At 54.9% G+C, this 18,843-nt stretch overlaps 1 protein-coding gene across 4 annotated transcripts in view; it reads right to left on the bottom strand.

Moving 5' to 3' along the window:
* The window catches only part of PRR5 (proline rich 5), an 81,065-nt gene that overhangs the window by 15,532 nt on the left and 46,690 nt on the right, over positions 1–18,843 (bottom strand). For 2 of the 4 annotated variants that reach the window (XM_049884628.1, XM_049884627.1), the window contains 3 exons: positions 7,710–7,790; positions 5,038–5,086; positions 1,914–1,971 (listed from right to left, as the gene is read on the bottom strand). In XM_049884628.1, the coding sequence (XP_049740585.1) occupies positions 1,914–1,971; positions 5,038–5,086; positions 7,710–7,790 (188 nt within the window). The other 2 variants (XM_049884629.1, XM_049884626.1) reach the window with 2 other exon arrangements.

The following is an 18,843-nucleotide window of genomic DNA, read 5'->3' as shown; positions in this document are numbered from 1 at the left end:
TAACAGCCCTTCCCCACAGGCCAGAGTGAGCCCTCGGGAGGAAAAAGCAGCAGAGCAGGGAGGCACAGAGGGCAGCTCGGAGCCGGTTGCCCTCATTTGCAGCCGGCACTGTGTGTCCTGGGCAAGACACTTAGCCTCACTGTGCCTTGGTTTCCCCATATATATGTCCACTGACGATAATGGGGGCCTCCTTCACAGGGTTGTTGGGGGACAAGTAAGTTAACAAGTGTGAAGCACTGAGTTTGGTACGTAGTAGGCACACTCCCAGGGCCTAGCCCATAGTAGGCCCTCAGCAAAGAGTGGGTTTGAACTGAGTTCTCCCCATAACCTGCTCTCTCCCGATGCTGATCCACCCACAATGAAGCACACACAAGCCCTTCAGACACTGGGGGCCCCAGACTGCTGGGACCTGTTAGGCCCAAGCCGGGCAGGGAAGCCACTGGGACCCCTGGGCCTTTAAAAGGGCAAAGGACATGGACTCAGGAGTCAGGCAGACCCAGGTTGGAATCCTGCCTCCCTGCTTTGCAGCGTGACCACAGGCAGATCACCTGTATCACTGTGTCTGTCCTCAACTGTGAAACGGGGACACCAAGATGTCATGGGGTGGGTGAGAGAATGAAGAGAAAACGCCTACAGTGCCCAGCGCCGAGCCCTTGGGCACCAGACCTGGTCAGCTGCTCCCCTGTGGTACCCGCCCCCCACCTTCTCCTCCGCCACATGGACTTATTGACCGTCCTGACAAAGTCCCCTCTGGGCACACTTGAGGGCTTTTTGGATCTTGGTTTTAAGGTTCAACAGGCCAGCCACGGCGTCCAGCTTCAGGTCACCACTCAGGTGTCTGTGAAAACCTCCTCTGGAGGCTTTAACCCAGAGGTGCTCACAGGGTGGTCTGGGGGCCCCTGAGAGCCTTTCAGGGGTCCACGAGATCAAAACTTTCCAATTGCCTTTCTTAATGTCTCATGAGGGCAGGGTGGAGATTTCCGGAAAATACACGGTACGTGATGATGTGTGTCATTGCTCTGACAGGTAATAGAATGTGTATGCTCATGTGATCTTGCATTTTCTAGAATTTTCCATGGCAAGCTCTTGGTAGTAGTCATACTTTTTAAGGGTGTAAAGGGACCTTGAGACCCAGGCATCTCAGAACCGCCACTTTAAGGCATTAGCACCGTTGGCGGATGGTCCTCCAAGCAGCCGCAGATACACATCGGGGCTGTCTCTCAGACCAGGTCTCCACACTTTCTCTACAATCCTGTCAGAAGCCTCTCTTTGTGTGGGCCCCAGGGGCTGGCCTGGCTTCGGCCCCTGTCACGCCTGGCTCTCCAGCATCCCAGTGGGTCTGTAAGCTCGTCAAGGCTCTCCCAACACATGTCCTTCCTGCCGAGTTTGCCAGACACTGTTTCTGTTGCTTGCCACCAAAGAACCCTAAACCAGGGAACGAGGCTTCCTGGTGGACGTACCCTGGTGGACCAGCTGTCTCCTGGCCCCTGCTGCTTCCTCGTCTGAGGGCAGAGGCGCCGTTCACCAGCCAACCCTTCTAGAACTCAGCCTGGAAACGACTTCCAGCCACCACCCTGTGCCTCATGGACTCTTCCTTCTCCCTTGTGGAGTTTAGGGCAAACTACGCCCTAAGCCAGTTCTTGGCAGGCCCTCAAAGACCCTGTCAGGGCTTCTCCCAGGCAGCCAGGATGCGAATCACCCTACCAGGCAGTGAGGAGAAGCAGGGCCCCCTTGCCAGTGCTGCGGTCCTGCTGGGCCCTACAAATTGGTGGGCAGATGCACTCCCTGACACGGCCCAGCAGTCACTGTGACACCCACCAGGCACACCTGCTGTGCACGGCCCCCTGGCACCCACCCGACGCCCCTCCAGCGCAGGGGCCCAGCACGCGGACCTGGGCCCCCGCCAGACTCACCCTCGTAGAAGCGGATCTTGTCACGAAGGATCACCATGCCTTTCGTCAGCAGCTGGTTCTGCAAGATGAGCGTGGGTGCTATCACTGCCGGCCAGCGGGCCCCGGGCCCCCCAGGCGGGGACAAGATGAGCGTGGGTGCTATCACTGCTGGCCAGCGGGCCCCGGGCCCCCCAGGCGGGGACAAGATGAGCGTGGGTGCTGTCACTGCTGGCCAGCAGGCCCCGGGCCCCCCAGGCGGGGACAAGATGAGCATGGGTGCTGCCACTTCCGGCCAGCAGGCCCCGGGGCCACCAGGCGGGGACAAGATGAGCGTGGGTGCTGTCACTGCTGGCCAGCAGGCCCCGGGGCCACCAGGCGGGGACAAGATGAGCGTGGGTGCTGCCACTGCTGGCCAGCAGGCCCCAGGCCCCCCAGGCGGGGACAAGATGAGCATGGGTGCTGCCACTTCCGGCCAGCAGGCCCCGGGGCCACCAGGCGGGGACAAGATGAGCGTGGGTGCTGTCACTGCTGGCCAGCAGGCCCCGGGGCCACCAGGCGGGGACAAGATGAGCATGGGTGCTGCCACTGCTGGCCAGCAGGCCCCAGGCCCCCCAGGCGGGGACAAGATGAGCATGGGTGCTGCCACTTCCGGCCAGCAGGCCCCGGGGCCACCAGGCGGGGACAAGATGAGCGTGGGTGCTGTCATTGCCAGCCAGCAGGCCTGGGGCCTCCCAGGCGGGGACAAGATGAGCATGGGTGCTGTCACTGCTGGCCAGCAGGCCCCGGGCCCTCCAGGCAGGGACAAGATGAGCATGGGTGCTGTCACTGCTGGCCAGCAGGCCCCGGGCCCTCCAGGCAGGGACAAGATGAGCATGGGTGCTGTCACTGCTGGCCAGCAGGCCCCGGGCCCTCCAGGCAGGGACAAGATGAGCGTGGATGCTGTCACTGCTGGCCAGCGGGCCCCGGGCCCTCCAGGCAGGGACAAGATGAGCGTGGATGCTGTCACTGCTGGCCAGCGGGCCCCGGGCCCTCCAGGCAGGGACAAGATGAGCATGGGTGCTATCACTTCCGGCCAGCAGGCCCCGGGCCCTCCAGGCGGGGACAAGATGAGCGTAGGTGCTGTCATTGCCAGCCAGCAGGCCTGGGGCCCCCCAGGCAGGGACAAGATGAGCATGCGTGCTGTCACTGCCGGCCAGTAGGGCCCGGAGCCCACCAGGCAGGGACAAGATGAGCATAGGCGCTGTCACTGCTGGCCAGCAGGGCCCGGGGCCTACCAGGCAGGGACAAGATGAGCGTGCGTGCTGTCACTGCCAGCCAGCAGGGCCCGGGGCCCACCAGGCGGGGAAGGGACTTACGGAAGACCCTCAGCCTGCCAGCCAACAGGGCCCCAGGGCCCCACCAGGCGGGGAAGGGACTCACTGAAGACCCTCAGCCTGGACCACACTAACAACTGACCCCACCTGTGCTGTCCAGGGACAGGAGGCAGCTGCAGGGACGTCCCCTGAGAGACAGGCCGAGGCTGAGGTTCTTCACGTCGTGTGACCCAGTGACAGAGGACTTAAGAAGTTGGGGGTGGTCCACTTACTGCAGGCCCAGCTGGTGAATTACCACCATGAACAGTAGGCTCACAGCACAGACGCGCCCACGGCTGCCCTTGGCATCTCGGCTGAGAATATACCACGTGGTCTCAGCACTGGTCACGACGGCCACCAGGTGAAAACAACCCAGGTGGCCCTCAATGATGAGAGGATAAACAACATGTTGTGTGTGCGTACGTTGTTGCTGTGTGCCGTGGAGTCGATTCCCGCTCAGAGCGATTCCCCATGTGACAGGGTGGAGCTGCCCCGTAGGCTTTTTAGGTGGTAATCTTTACATGGGGAGATTGCCAGGTCTTTCTCCAACAGAGCCACTGGGTGGGTTCGAACAGCCAACCTTCTGGTTAGCAGTTGAGCACTTAACCATTGCACCACCAGGGCTCCTTGTATTTGCATATAATGGGTTAGTACTCAGTCATAAAAAGGAATGAAACCCTGATACATGGGACAACATGGATGAACCCTGAAAACATTACATCAAGTGAAAGAAGCCAGATACAAAAGCTCATGGGTTCTATGATTCCAAAAAACCAAATCAAATTCATTGCCATCAAGTCGATTCCAACTCACAGTGACCCTATTGGACAGAGTAGAACTGTCCCATAAGGTTTCCAAGGATCAGCTGGTGGATTTGAACTGCCGGCCTTTTGGTCAGCAGCTGTAGCTCTTAACCACCATGTCACCAGGGCTCCTCTATGATCCCACCTCTATGAAGTGCCCAGAACAGGCAAAGCCAGAGACAGAAAGGAGGCCAGTGGTTTCCAGGGGCTGGGGGGCTGGCCAGTAACTGCTAACAGGTACAGGGTTTCTTCTGGGGTGATGGAAATATTCTGGAAGTCCTGGAATTAGACAATGACGAGGATGGCACAACCTTGTGAATATACTAAAAAGCACTGAACTGCAGACTTTAGATGGATGGATTGTATGTCACGTGAATCAATATCTCACGAAAGCTGTTATATTAAAACAACACACAACCCCCACGCTGTGAGGAACCATGTGGCGTCCTCATTCAGCCCTGGGCCAGGCAAGCCCTCGGTCTGCACCTGCACACAGACACCCCTGTGTGGACAGAGTCCTGGGTGTCCACACTGCCCTGTGGAGCCGAGTGAGCACTGAGCCAGGAACTGCTCACTGCCCCTCGGGTCATGTGACCTTGGGCAGGTCGTGGCCCCTCTCTGTCCTGTTTCCTGTGGGTCAATCGGCTCTGCAGGCTGGTCGGCCCAATGGGGGCAGTGTCAGCACAGGGCATCTTGGCCGCTGCTGATACCACGAGGGTCAGGAGGGTTCAGACATGGACACCTGGGTCATGGTATTCCAGGAAGGAGTGGACAAATAGTAACAAAATGGACACCGAGTACCCACCACGGGCCAGGCACGGCACTACGACTTCCCCTGCACCTTATGATTTCACCTTCACAACGAGCCACACTGGCCAGGTGGGGAAACTGAGTCAGACACAGTGGAGCTGCCACTGGGGTTGGTCACCCTGTCCCACCTGACCCACTCAGGAAGCAAGCCCAGCCCAGCTGGACAGCAGGACCACCCACCTGCAGGTACTCGGTGAAGAAGGACCCCAGCTCCGTCTTCAGCAGCTGCCTGTGGGAGGAGGGGATGAGAGGGCAGGAGTCAGAGACCACAGGTGTCGGCGGGGTGGGACCCTGGGGGCTGGGGGCACAGAGCAGTTGGGCGCTCTCCCCCTTCAGCCTACAACATGAGGGGGCAGGGCATGTGTCATGGGGGGCTGGGCCAACAGCACTGTCCATAGTCTCGGCTCATCAAGTACACCCTCTATCCACTTCAGAGGAGGACACGTGGGTCCCCAGAGGCAAAGCCGGGGCCACTGCGTCTCATGCTCTCTCAGGGAGACACCTGAGGGGCGGGCCTTCAGCACCCACGTTGGCTCCCTGCTTCTACCTGCCCAAACCCCAGAGCCAGGCAGGACTCCACGCTCACTCTCCCTGCTGGGTTTGCATGTGTGTCCTCTGCTTGGGATTGAACTGTGTTCCCCAGAAGGTGTGCTGGAATCCCCAACCTGTGATATCCCGTTTGGAAACTGGGTTTTCTTTGTTATATTAATAAGGCCAGGTCAGCGTGGTGTGGGCCCTAAACCAAAAGCAGATTAGACATGGAGGCATGTGAGCAGACACACACGTACACGCACACGCCGGCAAGTCAGAAGCCAACTGAGGGTCACGTACAAGCCAAGGAGCCAAAGAACGCCTGAGCTACCTACAAGAAAGGAGTCTACCCGGCTGAGACCCTGATGTGGACTTTAGCCCCCAGAACTGAGACACAATAAATTTCTATCCTTTAAAGCCACCCATCTGGGCTATCTGTTACAGTAGCACTAGGAAGCCTTGCTCTATTCTTGAGATCTCATTCAATCTTCACCGAGCCAGTGGCAGGCAAGGCAGAAGAGGCTCAGAGAGGTCAAGCAACTTGTCCGAGGCCACACAGGACACATCCGAGTTAGGACCTGAACCTTATCTTTTGCATGCCACCTCCAGGGGTGGAGAGGACAGTGAGCATCTATTCCATGTCAACCACAGACTGAAGACATCGGCCACTGCCAACGTTGAGGCCCAGGGGTCATCTCACCAGCGGCCCTTACGTTCTAGACCAAATGCAGTGGTTAAGCGCTCGACTGCTAACTGAAAGTTCGGCTGTTCGAGCCCACCAGCTGCTCCTCGGGAGAAAGATGTGGCAGTCTGCTTTTGTAAAGATTACAGCCTTGGAAACGCTGTGGGGCAGTTCCCTGTCCTACAGGGTCACCATGAGCTGGAAATCAACTCGATGGCAATGGGTAATCCCATCAAAAGGAGTCCTGGCGGCTCAATTCTTAAAGCGCTCAGCTGCTAATCAAAAGTTCAGTGGCTCTAACCCGCCAGTGGCTCCTCAGGAGAAAAGACCAGACGACCTGCTTCCGTAAAGATTTCAGCCTAGGAAACCCCGTGGGGCAGTTCTACTCTGTCATACAGGGTTGCTATGACAACAGCAATTCCCACCACGAGTCCCTAGGTTAACTGCTCGACTACTAGCCTAAAGGTTGGAGGTTCAAACCCACTCAGAAGTGCCTCGGAAGAGAGGCCTGGTGATCTGCTTATGAAAGTTCCCAGCCTTGAAAACCCTGTGGAGCACAGTTCTGCTCGGCACACACGGGGCTGCCACGCGTTGGCCTCACCTCCAAGGCAGCTAACGACACTCCGAGCAGAGGGACCGCTTTAGGCGATTCGGAACCACTGGCAGCCCTCACTCTGCGGTTCTGAGATGGATGGACTTCAGTTACCACGGTTTAAATAACACTAGGAGTCCCCGGGGGTGCAAATGGTGCAAGTCCACCCAGAGGCAGCTCAGAAGAAAGGCCTGGCAATCTACATCCAAAAAATCAGCCACTGAAAACCCTATGGAGCACAGTTCTCCTCTGACACACGTGTGTTGCCGTGAGTCAGAATCGATTCGACAGCCACTAATTGGTGGTCCCAAACACACTTTTATTCCCGACCTGAAAGGAAAAGGGGGAGGTTTGCTGACCCCTTTTCCCAGTGTGCTGCAGGTCAGGGCTGGGAAGCAGAGCTGGGGAGCACCTCTCAGTCCTGTGCAGCTGTGTGACCCTGAGTAAGTCTCTTGACCTCTCTGAGTGCCAGCCTCCTGGACCACAAACCAGCATTAACAAGCAGCTAGTCTCTCTGGTTCTCGTGGAGCTGCCACCAGTGCCTGGCTCCCAGCGGCAGCTCCGTGGGGCTGGTGGCTGTCCCCGGCTCCCCCTCCACGTGCTCATTTCTCTGCCATCCACAGGAAATGAGGGGCCTCCGGCACGGCTGTGATTGCTTTTTCCGTCATTAGGCAGGTGGGCCCTTCCTCTTTAGCAGGATAAATGTCCTTGGCGATGCTCAGGGCAGCAGGGGATGTGGGTGTTATCTCCAGCCACTGTCACAGTCTGGCCCTGCTTCCCCTGAAAAACGGGGTGTGGGTGGCAGGCCTGCCCGGCCTGAAGCCGCGTAACCAGGGAGCAGTGCAGCTGCTGGCCGAGGTCCCAGGGCAGTGCAGGAAACCAAGGCCTGGCGGTCACTGCCCCATCAGACCTAGCTCTCCAGTGACCAATGCGGGAAGCTTGGGTGTGCCCGCTGGCAAACTGGGGGCATGGCTGTGTCCTCCACCCTGGGCATTGCCCTCCTGCACTCTGGGACCCAGGCCGGGGAGGGGTGGGTGGGGCACTCACCGGACACCCTCGTTGAGGCTGAAGAGCTCCTGGTCGGGCAGCCCTTTGCGCTGGAAGACGGCGATCACCCCGTTGTGGATGCTGCAGGCAGAGAAGGGGAGCTGCTGTCCCAGGCCTCCCTCCCTGCCCCTAGCCCCCCATGCCCTGGAGGATGGCAATCACCCCATGGTAGATGCTGTGGGCAGTGGGGAGCTGCCACCCCAGGCCTTCCTCCTTGCCCCCAGCCCCCTACATCCTGGAGGACAGCAATCACCCCACGGTAGATGCTGTGGGCAGAGGGGAGCTGCCGTCCACAGGCCCCCACCACCCCCAGACACCACGCCCTGCTGGAGGAACAGAAATGGGCCCAGCCAGTAGGAGTAGGGTGGGTCTGCCCTCCTTTTACCAGGAAGCCCTGGACAGCAGGGTCAGCCACCCTGAGTGACTCCATCCACACCCATCAGCACCCTGAGATCTTGTGCCCCAGCCCCGGTCTCCCCCAGCCCCAGGCCTGTGTCACCTCTGAATCCCCCTCTCAGATGTCCTGTTCACCCCACACCTGCTTGCAGCCAAACCTGGACCCGTCACTTTCCCCGCAAACTTGCCTCATCCCCGTGTGCTTAAACCCCGCCCCAGGCCAGAAATGAGGGGGCCACCCTCCCCCTAGGCCAGAAACTAGGGGCCACCCTCCCCTCAGGCCAGAAACTAGGGGAGCACCCTCCCTTGGCCTTCCCCCAACACAGTCAGGTCTGGTGACTTACGGCTTCTCAGCATCTCTGGACTCTGGCCACCCGACTTCTACCCTCTACCTGCCCCGACCCCCCCCCCCCCCCATTCAGGCCTCCACACCGCAGCGGTGGGCTCCAATCCACCCTCCGCTTCCAGGCTTCCCCTGGAGCCATTGCCCCCTTTCAGGTTCCACTGAGTTCAAAAGTGCCATTCTGATGGCATTGCCGGCCCCTGCTGAAACCCTCTAAAGCAGGGGTCTGCAAACTCGCACTGTCAAAAGCCAGAGAGTAACTATTTTAAGCTTTGCAGCCCATCTGGTCCTTGTCACAACTACTCAATTCTGCCTTTGTAGCAGCCATAGATAACAGGTAAATTAACAGGCATGGCTGTGTTCCAATAAAAGTTTATTTACAAAAAGACACAGCCAGCCAGATGTGGGTCAGATTTGACCTGTGGGCTGTAATCTGCTCTAAAGACTTCCTCACCATGCACTTCAGGGTGCCTCTGAGCCGCCCCTGGGACCCCCAGCCTCCCTGAGCACGCTGCCCCCTTGTCATCTGCACCCAGCCCCACAGTGGAAGCTGCCGCCAGCCCCAGGGCCTTTGCACATGCCTTCCTGCTGCTCCATTCTCCCCCGGCGCCTCCCTTCCTTCGATCTATCCGTTCTTTTCTTCAGATCACACGTGGTTATTGGCTTTCTCACTAGTCAGTGTGTAAACTCATTTATGTGATCATTTTTTTTCCTTTTTCTTAAAATTTTTTTAAAAAATTGTATTTTTTGTTGTGGAGAATATACACAGCAGAACATACACCAATCCAACGGTTTCTCCAGGTACAATTCAGTGATACTGATCGCCGTCTTTCAGTCATGCCACCACCCTCACCCTCCTTTTCTGAGTTGCTCCTCCCCCAGTAACATCAACTCACTGCCCCCTAAGGTTCCTATCAAGTCTTTCAAGTTGCTGTTGTCAGTTTCATCCCATATAGACAGTTCTTAAAAGAGCATAATGCTTAAGACCTACATTCTTTACTAGTTAAGCTAAACTATTGTTGGGTTTTAAGAAGACTTCAGGGGATATTTTTGGTTTCAGGTTTAAAGATTATCTCAGGGCAATAGTTTCGGTGGTGGGGGGGTGTTCATCCACCCTCCATGGCTCCAGAAAGTCTACAGTCCACAAAAATTTGAAATTCTGTTTTGTATTTTCCCCTTTTGATCAGGATTCTTCTATGGAGTCTTTGATCAAAATGTTTAGTAATGGTAGCCGGGCACCATGCAGCCCTGTCTCATGGCAGAGGGGGTGTGCAATTATTTGATTACCGTCTGTCTCCGCCATAAAGTATAAACGGGAAGAGTGCAGGGCCCTGTGCTTTCAGCTCAGTACTGTGTGCCAGCACCTGGAGCAAAGAAGCTGGTAAGGGTTCGGGGAATAAATAGAATCCTCGACGCTCCCTCACCTCCAAACCAATCAGTCCTGAAGTCTTTCCCATTTCTACTGCCTGGATGTCTCCAACCACTCCTTCTTCTCTCTGTCCAGGCTGACTCGCTGGCCCTTGAAGGACATCAGCCTGCCTCCTGCCTCCCCCTGCAGCCCACCCTCCACTGTGGCAGAGCCACTTCTCTGCTCGGGACCCTCCAGATATAGCCACCCATCCTGGATGAAGCACTCAAGGCTCCTGGGCACCCTCCACCTGAATCCTAGGGTCCTTGGACCCACTGCCCCTCCTGACTGGAAGGACCTTCTCATCCATGGGCACAGGGCAAGCAGCTATTTGTCTTTGGGGCCTCTGCCCCCCCGTGAACTCCTCTCTTGCCTGGGCAGTCTGATTTCCCTGCACTTTTCAGATTCATTCTCCTGTTCATTTCCCCACCAGCCTTGATCTCCCAGGGGGTGAGTCCCAGGGCTGCTTGCCCTCCACCCAGGGCCTGGCAGCTGCCCTGAATCTTGGTGCAGAGGGGACAGCTGGCCACGTGCTGGTGCCCTTGTCTGCCTCATTAACTCTTCCCCACAAGGGGTGCCCTGGTGGCACAGTGGTTAACAGCTTGTCTGCTAACCAACAGGTCGGCAGTTCGAACCCACCAGCTGTTTCTTGGAAACCCTATGGGGCAGTTTCACTCTATTCTATAGGATTGCTATGAGTTGGAAATGACTTGATTGGCAATGGGTTTGGTCCCCATGAGTTGGACTGGCGGCCATTTCACAGATGAGAAAACTGAGGGTCAGAGAGGCCATACCCCCCGCCAAGAGCACAGAGCCTGCAGTGTGGTCCCAGGTGCTGGCCCAGCAGCAGCTCCCTCTCCTCACAGGGAGCTGGATGTCTCGGTTCCCTAGTGCTGCTGTAACAGAGGAAACCCTGGTGGCTCAGTGGTTAACAGCTATGGCTGCTAACAAAAAGGCTGGCGGTTTGAATCAGGCTCTCCTTGCAAACTCTATGGGGGCAGTTCTACTTTGTCCTATAGGGACACTGTGAGTTGGAATTGACTCAACGGCAGTGGGTTTTGGCTCAAACAGAAATACCACACGGGAGTGGCTTAACGAACAGAAATTTATCTTCTCACAGTTGAAGAGGTTAGAAGTCTGAATACGGGGCTCCAGCTCTAGGATAAGGTTCTCTGTTAGCTTTGGGGGAAGATCTTTGTCTCAGCTTCTAGGAGTTCCTTAGGGATCGTCAAAGGGCATCTGTCTTCCCCTAGCTTGGTGTGGGCGGGCCCCTTGCTGCATCACTGCTAACCTTCTAAACAGTCTAAGTTAAGGATTAAGGAAGCTCCTCCCTGCTTCCTCCTGCCCCAGGCTCCATCTGGGCTGGCCCCGTTTGGGTGTGGGGATGGGACCACTGCCACCCTGTTGGAGGCCTGCGCCCCCAGGGAGAACTTGGCAGCCCTGCCCTGCTTTGTCCCTGCTCTGGTGCCTCATCAGCTCTTTTTATGTCTCAAAAGTTATCGGGTCTAAGACACACCCTATGCTGACGTGGCCTCATCAACATAACAAAGAAAACCCTATTCCCAAAAGAGATTATACCCACAGATAGTAATCTTAGACCATGGCACCTAACAACAAGAATCTGTACAGAAAGGAGCCCTGGTGGCACAGTGGTTAAACACTCAGCCGCTAACAGAAAGGTTGGCAGCTCGAACCCACCAGAGGCTCCAAATCCGCTTCTGTAAAGATTCCCCAAAAACCAAACCCATTGCCGTCCAGTGGATTCCGACACATAGTGACCCTATAGGACAGCGCAGAACTGTCCCATAAGATTTCCAAGGAGCAAGCGGCTGGTGGATTCGAACTGCTGATCTTTTGGTTAGCAGCCAAGCTCTTAACCACTGCACCACCAGGGCTCCATAAAGAGGAAACTCTCTGGGGCATTTCTATTCTGTACTATAGGGTCACTATGAATCGGAATCTACTCTACGGCAAAGGATTTGGTTTTTGGGTTTTAACCTTTATGGCCTCACAGCCCAGATGGGTAAAGGAGGATCTGGTGAGGGGACGGCCTGAGCTCCCACTGCCGGTTCCTGCCCCGGCCAGGCCAGAGGCTGAGGACCAGCTTCGTCCAGCGGCCGCCATCGGCTTCTCAGCAGGAACGGCCAAGAACACGCTGGACACGTCACACGACCCGGGGCCAGGCCCTGGCACTAGAGTGCCCTTATTCATGTGTTCAACAACACCACGTCTCTAAACTCCCGCTCCCTGTCTCTAAGACGGGGATCGTGAGCACGTCCCCCACCCAGGTAGGTCGCTGTGAGGGTGACATGACATCACGCACGTGAAGCCCTTGCCTGGCTGGGGAGAGGCCTGCACGTGTTCAGGGCTGGGTGCTGTTCACCTCCACCAGAAATCCCGGGTGGACCAGCCCCACAAACTGCTTTCCACCTACAGATGAAAAGAATAAAAATCCCGGGGAGTCTGACAGCACCAGGAAGCCGCTTTCCGAAAGTGGCCCCAACCAGGAATTCCAACAGCTGGCAACGCACCCCGGCTGCGCCAGCCCCTGCTGGGCCCTCAGCTGTGTTAACTCAGCCCCAGTCTGCTGGCCCAAGTGGGCTGCAGAGCTTCTAGGGAAGGGCTGTGGGGGGACATTCTGGACACAGCCCCAGGGCCCAGCCACACCCTGAGGCTCAGAGAGGGCCAGAGGGGCCCTGCCAAGTTCTCCCTGGGGGCCCAGACCTCCCTCAGGGCTGGTGGTTGTCCCATCCCCACGCCCCAAACAGGCAGCCTGGGTGGAGGCCTCAGGGGCAGGAGGAAGCAGGGGGGAGGTTCCTTAACCCTTAAGCTAGGCAGAGTGCTTCGATGGTTAGCAGTGACTGCAGCAAGGGGCCACCCACACCACGCATTCAGCACGCCCAGCCCACCCCGGTCCACCTGCCACCACACCCAGCCTGCATGGCCCACCTGCTGGGTGGCCTCTCATCCTCCTCCTTGTAACCACTGCATCAGGTGTTGTTATTAGGTGCTGTCAAGTTTCTGTTATACCCCAGGTCACAAATGAGAACGCTGGGGCCCAGTGGGGCCAAGGGACTTCCCCAAAGTCACACAGCTCAATGCCTGGCAGAGGCAGGGTTTAGGCTTGGAGCCCTGGCCCACAGTCCCCCCTCCGCTCTCTGCCACATTGAGGGGAAGGGGAAGGCACCAGGAGGGCCTGCTTCTCCCCAAGGGCTGCGGCTCCCAGTTCTTTCCAAAGTCCAAGCTGGGGAACCCAAACCACCTTGCTGCGAGCTGATCGGGTGTGAGGAAGGCTGAGGAGCGCCTCATGTCACTTCCCATCTCCCCAAAATGGAAGTGAAACCCAGCTGTCCTGGCTGTGGCCTCCCAGAGCCCAGTGGGCTGGCCCGGGGGGGCATGTGCTAAGGATCCCTGGGAACCCATAGGCTGCCCGGGGAGGAGCCAGGGCCACAGACCCAGCGCCAGTCCGCCTGTCCTGTCCACCCCGTGCAGCCAGAGCACCCTGTATTTAGGGTACCAGGCCCATGAAGTGGGGGTCCAGCTGGCTCTGGGCCAGCCATCCCACAAACAGATGGTGTCCCCAGCCTCCTTGTCATGTCAAGGTGAAAAGCACAGGCAAGTAGATGACTCAACCAAATCCCACCCAAAGGCTGGGCCTCAGTTTGACCTTCTGCATAGTGGGCATGATAACAACATCACCAGGCCCGCGGGCAGGTTCGCCTCACCCTCAGCAAACAGGCATCACACCCTGGTTTCAGTCCACCTGGTGGAAAATGCCACAGCCCCCCAGTGGGGCTCTGGGCTGAGCAGGAGGGGGCCTATACGAACCCTCACGCCCCTGGGAGCCTGGCAAGGGCTTGGAGCATTGCTCCTGAGGCTCACCTTCCCAGGTGGGCAGGCACCTGAGTCCGCTCAGGAAACTTGGGCTCTAACCTGCCACCCCCAGGCTGCTCAGCCTCACTCTCCCTCCCCGACCCACCCCGCCCTTCCCTTCTGGAAGGCTGGGGGTAGGGGGGCTGCAGAGTCTCTGAGCCCAGGCTGGTGGGTGGGAGACAAGACACTTGAGGGGAGGGAGAGAAGCCGGAGTTTCAGTTTCCTGTGGCCACGGTAACAGATCACCTCACACTTAGTGGCTGAAAACAGCACACACTTACTCTCTTACAGCCTGGAGGTCAGAAGTCCAAAATGGCTCTTGTCATTGTTAGGTGCAGGTGAGTCAGTTAGGACTGATAGCCACTCTATGAACAATAGAAAGAAACACTGTCCAGTCCTGCGCCGTCCGCACAACCGTTGGTATGTTTGGGCCCGTTGTCGCAGCCACTGTGTCAATCCGCCTCCTCGAGGATCTTGCTCTTTTTTGCTGACCACCTGCTTTACCAAGCATGTCCTTCTCGTCAGCCTCGCTTCTAAGGAGCCCTCTGGCTGTGCTTCGTCCAAGACAGACTTGTTTGTTCTTCTGGTAGTCCATTCAGTACGCTTCGAAACGTAATTCAAAGGCACCAGCTCTTCTTCAGTCTCCCGTATTCACTGTCCAGCTTTCCCTTGCTCATGAGGTGAATGAAAAATACCATGGCTTCGGTCAGACACACCTTAGTCTTCAAAGTGACATCTTTCCCTTTTATAATATTTTAAAGAGGTCTTTTGCAGATTTTCCCAATGCAATATGTCATTTAATTTCTTGATTGTGGCTTCCATGGGTGTTGATTATGGATCCAAGTAAAATGAAATCCTTGACAACTTCAATCTTTTCTCCATTTATCATGATGTTGCTCATTGGTCCAGTTGTGAGGATTTTTGTTTTCTTTATGTTGAGGTGTAATCCATACTGAAGGCTGAGGTCTTTGATCTTCATCAGTAAGTGCTTCAAGTCCTCTTCACTTTCAGCAAGCAAGGTTGTGTCATCTGCATAACGCAGGTTGTTAATGAGTCTCCCTCAGTTCTGATGCCCCGTTCTTCTGCATATCGTCCAGCTTTTTGGATTATTTGTTCAGCGTACAGATTGACTAGGTATGGTGAAAGGATACAACCCCGATGCACACCTTTCCTGACTTTAAACCACAAAGTATCCCCTTGTTCTGTCCGAACAACTGCCTCTTGGCCTATGTCCAGGTTCCTCATGAGCACAATTAAGTCTTCTGGAATTCCGCTTCTTCACAACGTTATCTGTAATTTGTTATGATCCACACAGTCGAATGTCTTCGCCTAGTCAATAAAACACAGGTAAACAGCTGTCATGGATTGCATTGTGGCCCCCCAAATAGGTGTATGAACTTGGCTAGGTCATAGTTCCCAGTATTACGAAATTGTCACCATCTTGTCATATGATGTGACTTTCCTGTGTTGCAAATCCTGTATGACGTTAATGACATGGGATTAGTGGCAGTTGTGTCAACAAGGCAGGATTCAATCTACAAGATTAGACTGTGTCTCAAGCCAATCTCTTCTGAGATATAAAAGAAAGAAACTAGCAGAGAGACGTGGGGACCTCATACCACCAAGAAACAAGAGCTAGGAGAATATTGTGTCCTTTGGACCCGGGGTCCCTGTGCTGAGGAGCTCCTAGACCAAGGGAAGGTTGATGACAAAGACCTTCCTCCAGAGCCGACAGAGAAAGCCTTCCCCTGGAGCTGACACCCTGAATTTGGACTTCTAGCCACCTAGACTGTGAGAGAATAAATTTCTCTTGGTTAAAGCCACCCACTTGTGGTATTTCTGTTACAGCAGCAGTAGATGACTAACACAACATCTTTCTAGTATTCTCTGCTCTCAGCCAGGACCCAGCTGACATCAGCAATGATTTTCCTCCTTCCACTTCCTTTTCTGAATCCAGCTATCCCCTGTCGATACGCTGCCACAAACAGTTTTGAATTATCTTCAGTAAAATTTTACCTGCTTGTGAAATTAATGATACCGTTAGATAATTTCAGCATCCCATTGGATCACCTTTCTTTGGAATGGAAACGTATATGGATCCAGCTGGTTGGCCAGGTAGCTGTCTTCCATATTTCTTGGCATAGACAAGTGAGCGCTTCCAGCGCTGCATCCATTTGTGGAAACATCTCAACTGGTATTCCATCAATTCCTGGAGCCTTGTTTTTCGCCAGTGCCTTCAGTGCAGCTTGGACTTTTTCCTTCAGTACCATCGGTTCTTGATCATATGCCACCTCCTGAAATGGCTGAACATTGGCCAATTCTTTTTGGTACACTGACTCTGTGTATTCCTTCTATGTTATTTTGATGCTTCCTGCATCATTCAGTGTTTCCCCAGGTTGTTGATGTTGTTAGGTACTGTCGAATCCGTTCCGACTCATATCAGTCCCATGTACAACAGAACAAAACACTGCCTGGTCCTGCACCATCCTCATAATTGTCATTACATTTGAGCCCATTGTTGCAGCCACTGTGTCAATCCATGTTGTTAAGGGTCTTCCTCTTTTTTGCTGATCCCCTACCTTACCAAAGATGATGTCCTTCTCCAGGGACTGATCCCTCCTGATAACATGTCCAAAGTATGTGAGACAAAGTCTCGCCATCCTCACTTCCAAGGAGCATTCTGGCTGTCCTTCTTCCAAGACAGACTTGGTCGTACTTCTGGCAGTCCACTCAATATTTTTCACCAACACCATAATCCAAAGGCACGAATTCTTCTTCTGTCTTCCTTATTCACTGTCCAGCTTTCCCATACATAGGAGGCGAATGAAAATACCATGCCTTGAGTCAGGTGCATCTTAGCCCTCAAAGTGACATCTTTGCTTTTCAACACTTTATAGAGGTCTTTTGCAGCAGGTTTGACCGATGCACTGCATTGTTTGATCTCCTGACTGCTGCTTCCGAGCCAAGTAAAACGAAATCCTTGACAACTTCAGTATTTTGATGATCACAATGTTGATTACTGGTCTTGTTGTGAAGATTTTTGTTTTCTTTATGTTGAGCTAGAATCCATACTGAAGGCTGTGGTCTCTGATCCTCATTAGTAAGTGCTTCAAGTCCTCTTCACTTTCAGCAAGCAAGGTTGTGTCATCTGCATAACTCAAGTTCTTAATGAGTCTTCCTCCAATCCTCACATACCGTTCTTCTTTATATAGTCCAGCTTCCTGGATTATTTGCTCAGCATACAGTTTGAACTAATAATGGTAAAAGGATACCACCCATAGAATCCTTCAGTATTACAACTCAAGGATTGAATTTTTTATGCAGTTCTTTCAGCCTCAGAAATGCCACCTGTAGTCCTTGGCTTGTGGCCCCTCTCCATCTTCAAAGCCGTAAGCATAGCATCTCCCAACCTCTCTGCTTCCTTCTTCAAGCTCCTTCTGACTCTCCTGCCTCCCCCTTTTCCTTTGTAAGCCCCCTAAACCCTAACCCTGTCATTCCACTGGGCCTACAAGATTATCCAGGACCATCTCCCCTCTCAAGGTCTTTAACTTTAGTCACATTTAAAAGGTCCCTTTAGCTGTGCGTGTCACATATTTACAGGTCCCAGGGATTAGCACGTGGACATCTTTGGGGGCCGTGATTCTGTTTACCATACCTAGACTGCCTTAGAGCGAGAGGTGGTGTGGGACCCAGTGCCAGACCCAGGGCAGCCCTTCGTTGTTGTCAGGTGCCGCCGAGTTGATACCGACTCATAGCAACTCCACAAGACAGGGTAGAACTGCCCCATAGGGTTTCCTAGGCTGTAATCTTTACGGAAGGAGATCGCCAGGTCTTTCTCCTGGGTCACTGGGTGGGTTCGAGCTGCCAACCTTTTGGTTCGCAGCCGAGCTCTTAACCACTGCACCACCAGGGCTCCTTTGGGGCCCGTTAGAAACCCCATGAGGCAGTATTGAAAGGGGAGGCTCCAGAGTTACACCCGGGTTCCGATCCAAATCTGCCCCTCTCTGAGCCTCAGTCTCCTCATCTGCAAAACTGGGGTATTGTTCCCCACCTGTCATAGATTGAAGTGTCCCCCCAAAACATGTGTCAACTTGGTTAGGCCATGATTCTCAGTATTGTGTGGCCGTCCTCCATTTTGTGATTGCAATTTTATGTTAACAGGATTAGGGTGGGATTGTAACACCACCCGTACTCAGGTCACCTCCCTGATCCAGTGTAAAGGGAGTTTCCCTGGGGTGTGGCCTGCACCACCTTTTATCTCCCAAGAGATAAAAGGAAAGGGAAGCAAGCAGGTGGTTGGGGACCTCATACCACCAAGAAAGCAGCACCAGGAGCAGAGCTTGTCCTTTGGACCTGGGGTTCCTGAGCAAAGAAGCTCCTAGTCTGGGAGAAGATTGATGAGAAGGCTGACAGAAAGAGAAAGCTTTCCCCTGGAGGTGACACCCTGAATTTGGACTTTCAGCCTGCTTTACTGTGAGAAAATAAATTTAGCTTTCTTAAAGCCATCTACTTGTGGTATTTTTGTTATAGCAGCACTAGATGACTAAGATACCACCTCAAGGGTTCTTTCTGGATTAAAGGAGCTAACCCATGCTCTGGGCTTGGACAGGGCCTGGTGTAGGTCAGGGTGTGAGGCTGCACCGCCATCTGTGACATGGGGTGCTACCAGGCCCCTCACAACATTGTTGAGGGGACCACAAGCGTAGAGCACACGAAGAGAGGGCTGGGGGCCACGGCTGCATCTGTCGTGGCCCCAGCCAGCTCCTGTCCAGAACCAGCCGATGCAGACAAGGTGGGCCGGCTGCACCCTTCTGGCCTTTAGTCCCTGCTCTGTGTGCCGCCATGCTGGGGTGACCACAGCTATAGAATTTCCTCCTACCACAAACACCCACCTCACCCTGGGCCCAAGCAAGGACATGAACGTGTCCCTCATTAGTGGCCTCCAGTCAGACCTGGGATCCGATCCCACCCCCCTACATTAGCCATGGGGTCTTGGTCAAGTCCCTTTCCCCCTCTGGCCTCAGTTTCCCCAACTAAAAGCCAATCGTTCCGGCCTTGGAGGTGGATGCGCATGTGGAGTGAGTGAGGAGTAAGGTGTGCTTGTACCACGAGTC

The sequence above is a fragment of the Elephas maximus genome, chromosome 4 (assembly GCF_024166365.1).
Source record: "Elephas maximus indicus isolate mEleMax1 chromosome 4, mEleMax1 primary haplotype, whole genome shotgun sequence".
Classification (NCBI taxonomy): Eukaryota; Metazoa; Chordata; class Mammalia; order Proboscidea; family Elephantidae; genus Elephas; species Elephas maximus.
The sequence above is the reverse complement of the archived record's forward strand: the minus strand, read 5'-3'. Positions and strand labels throughout refer to the sequence as shown.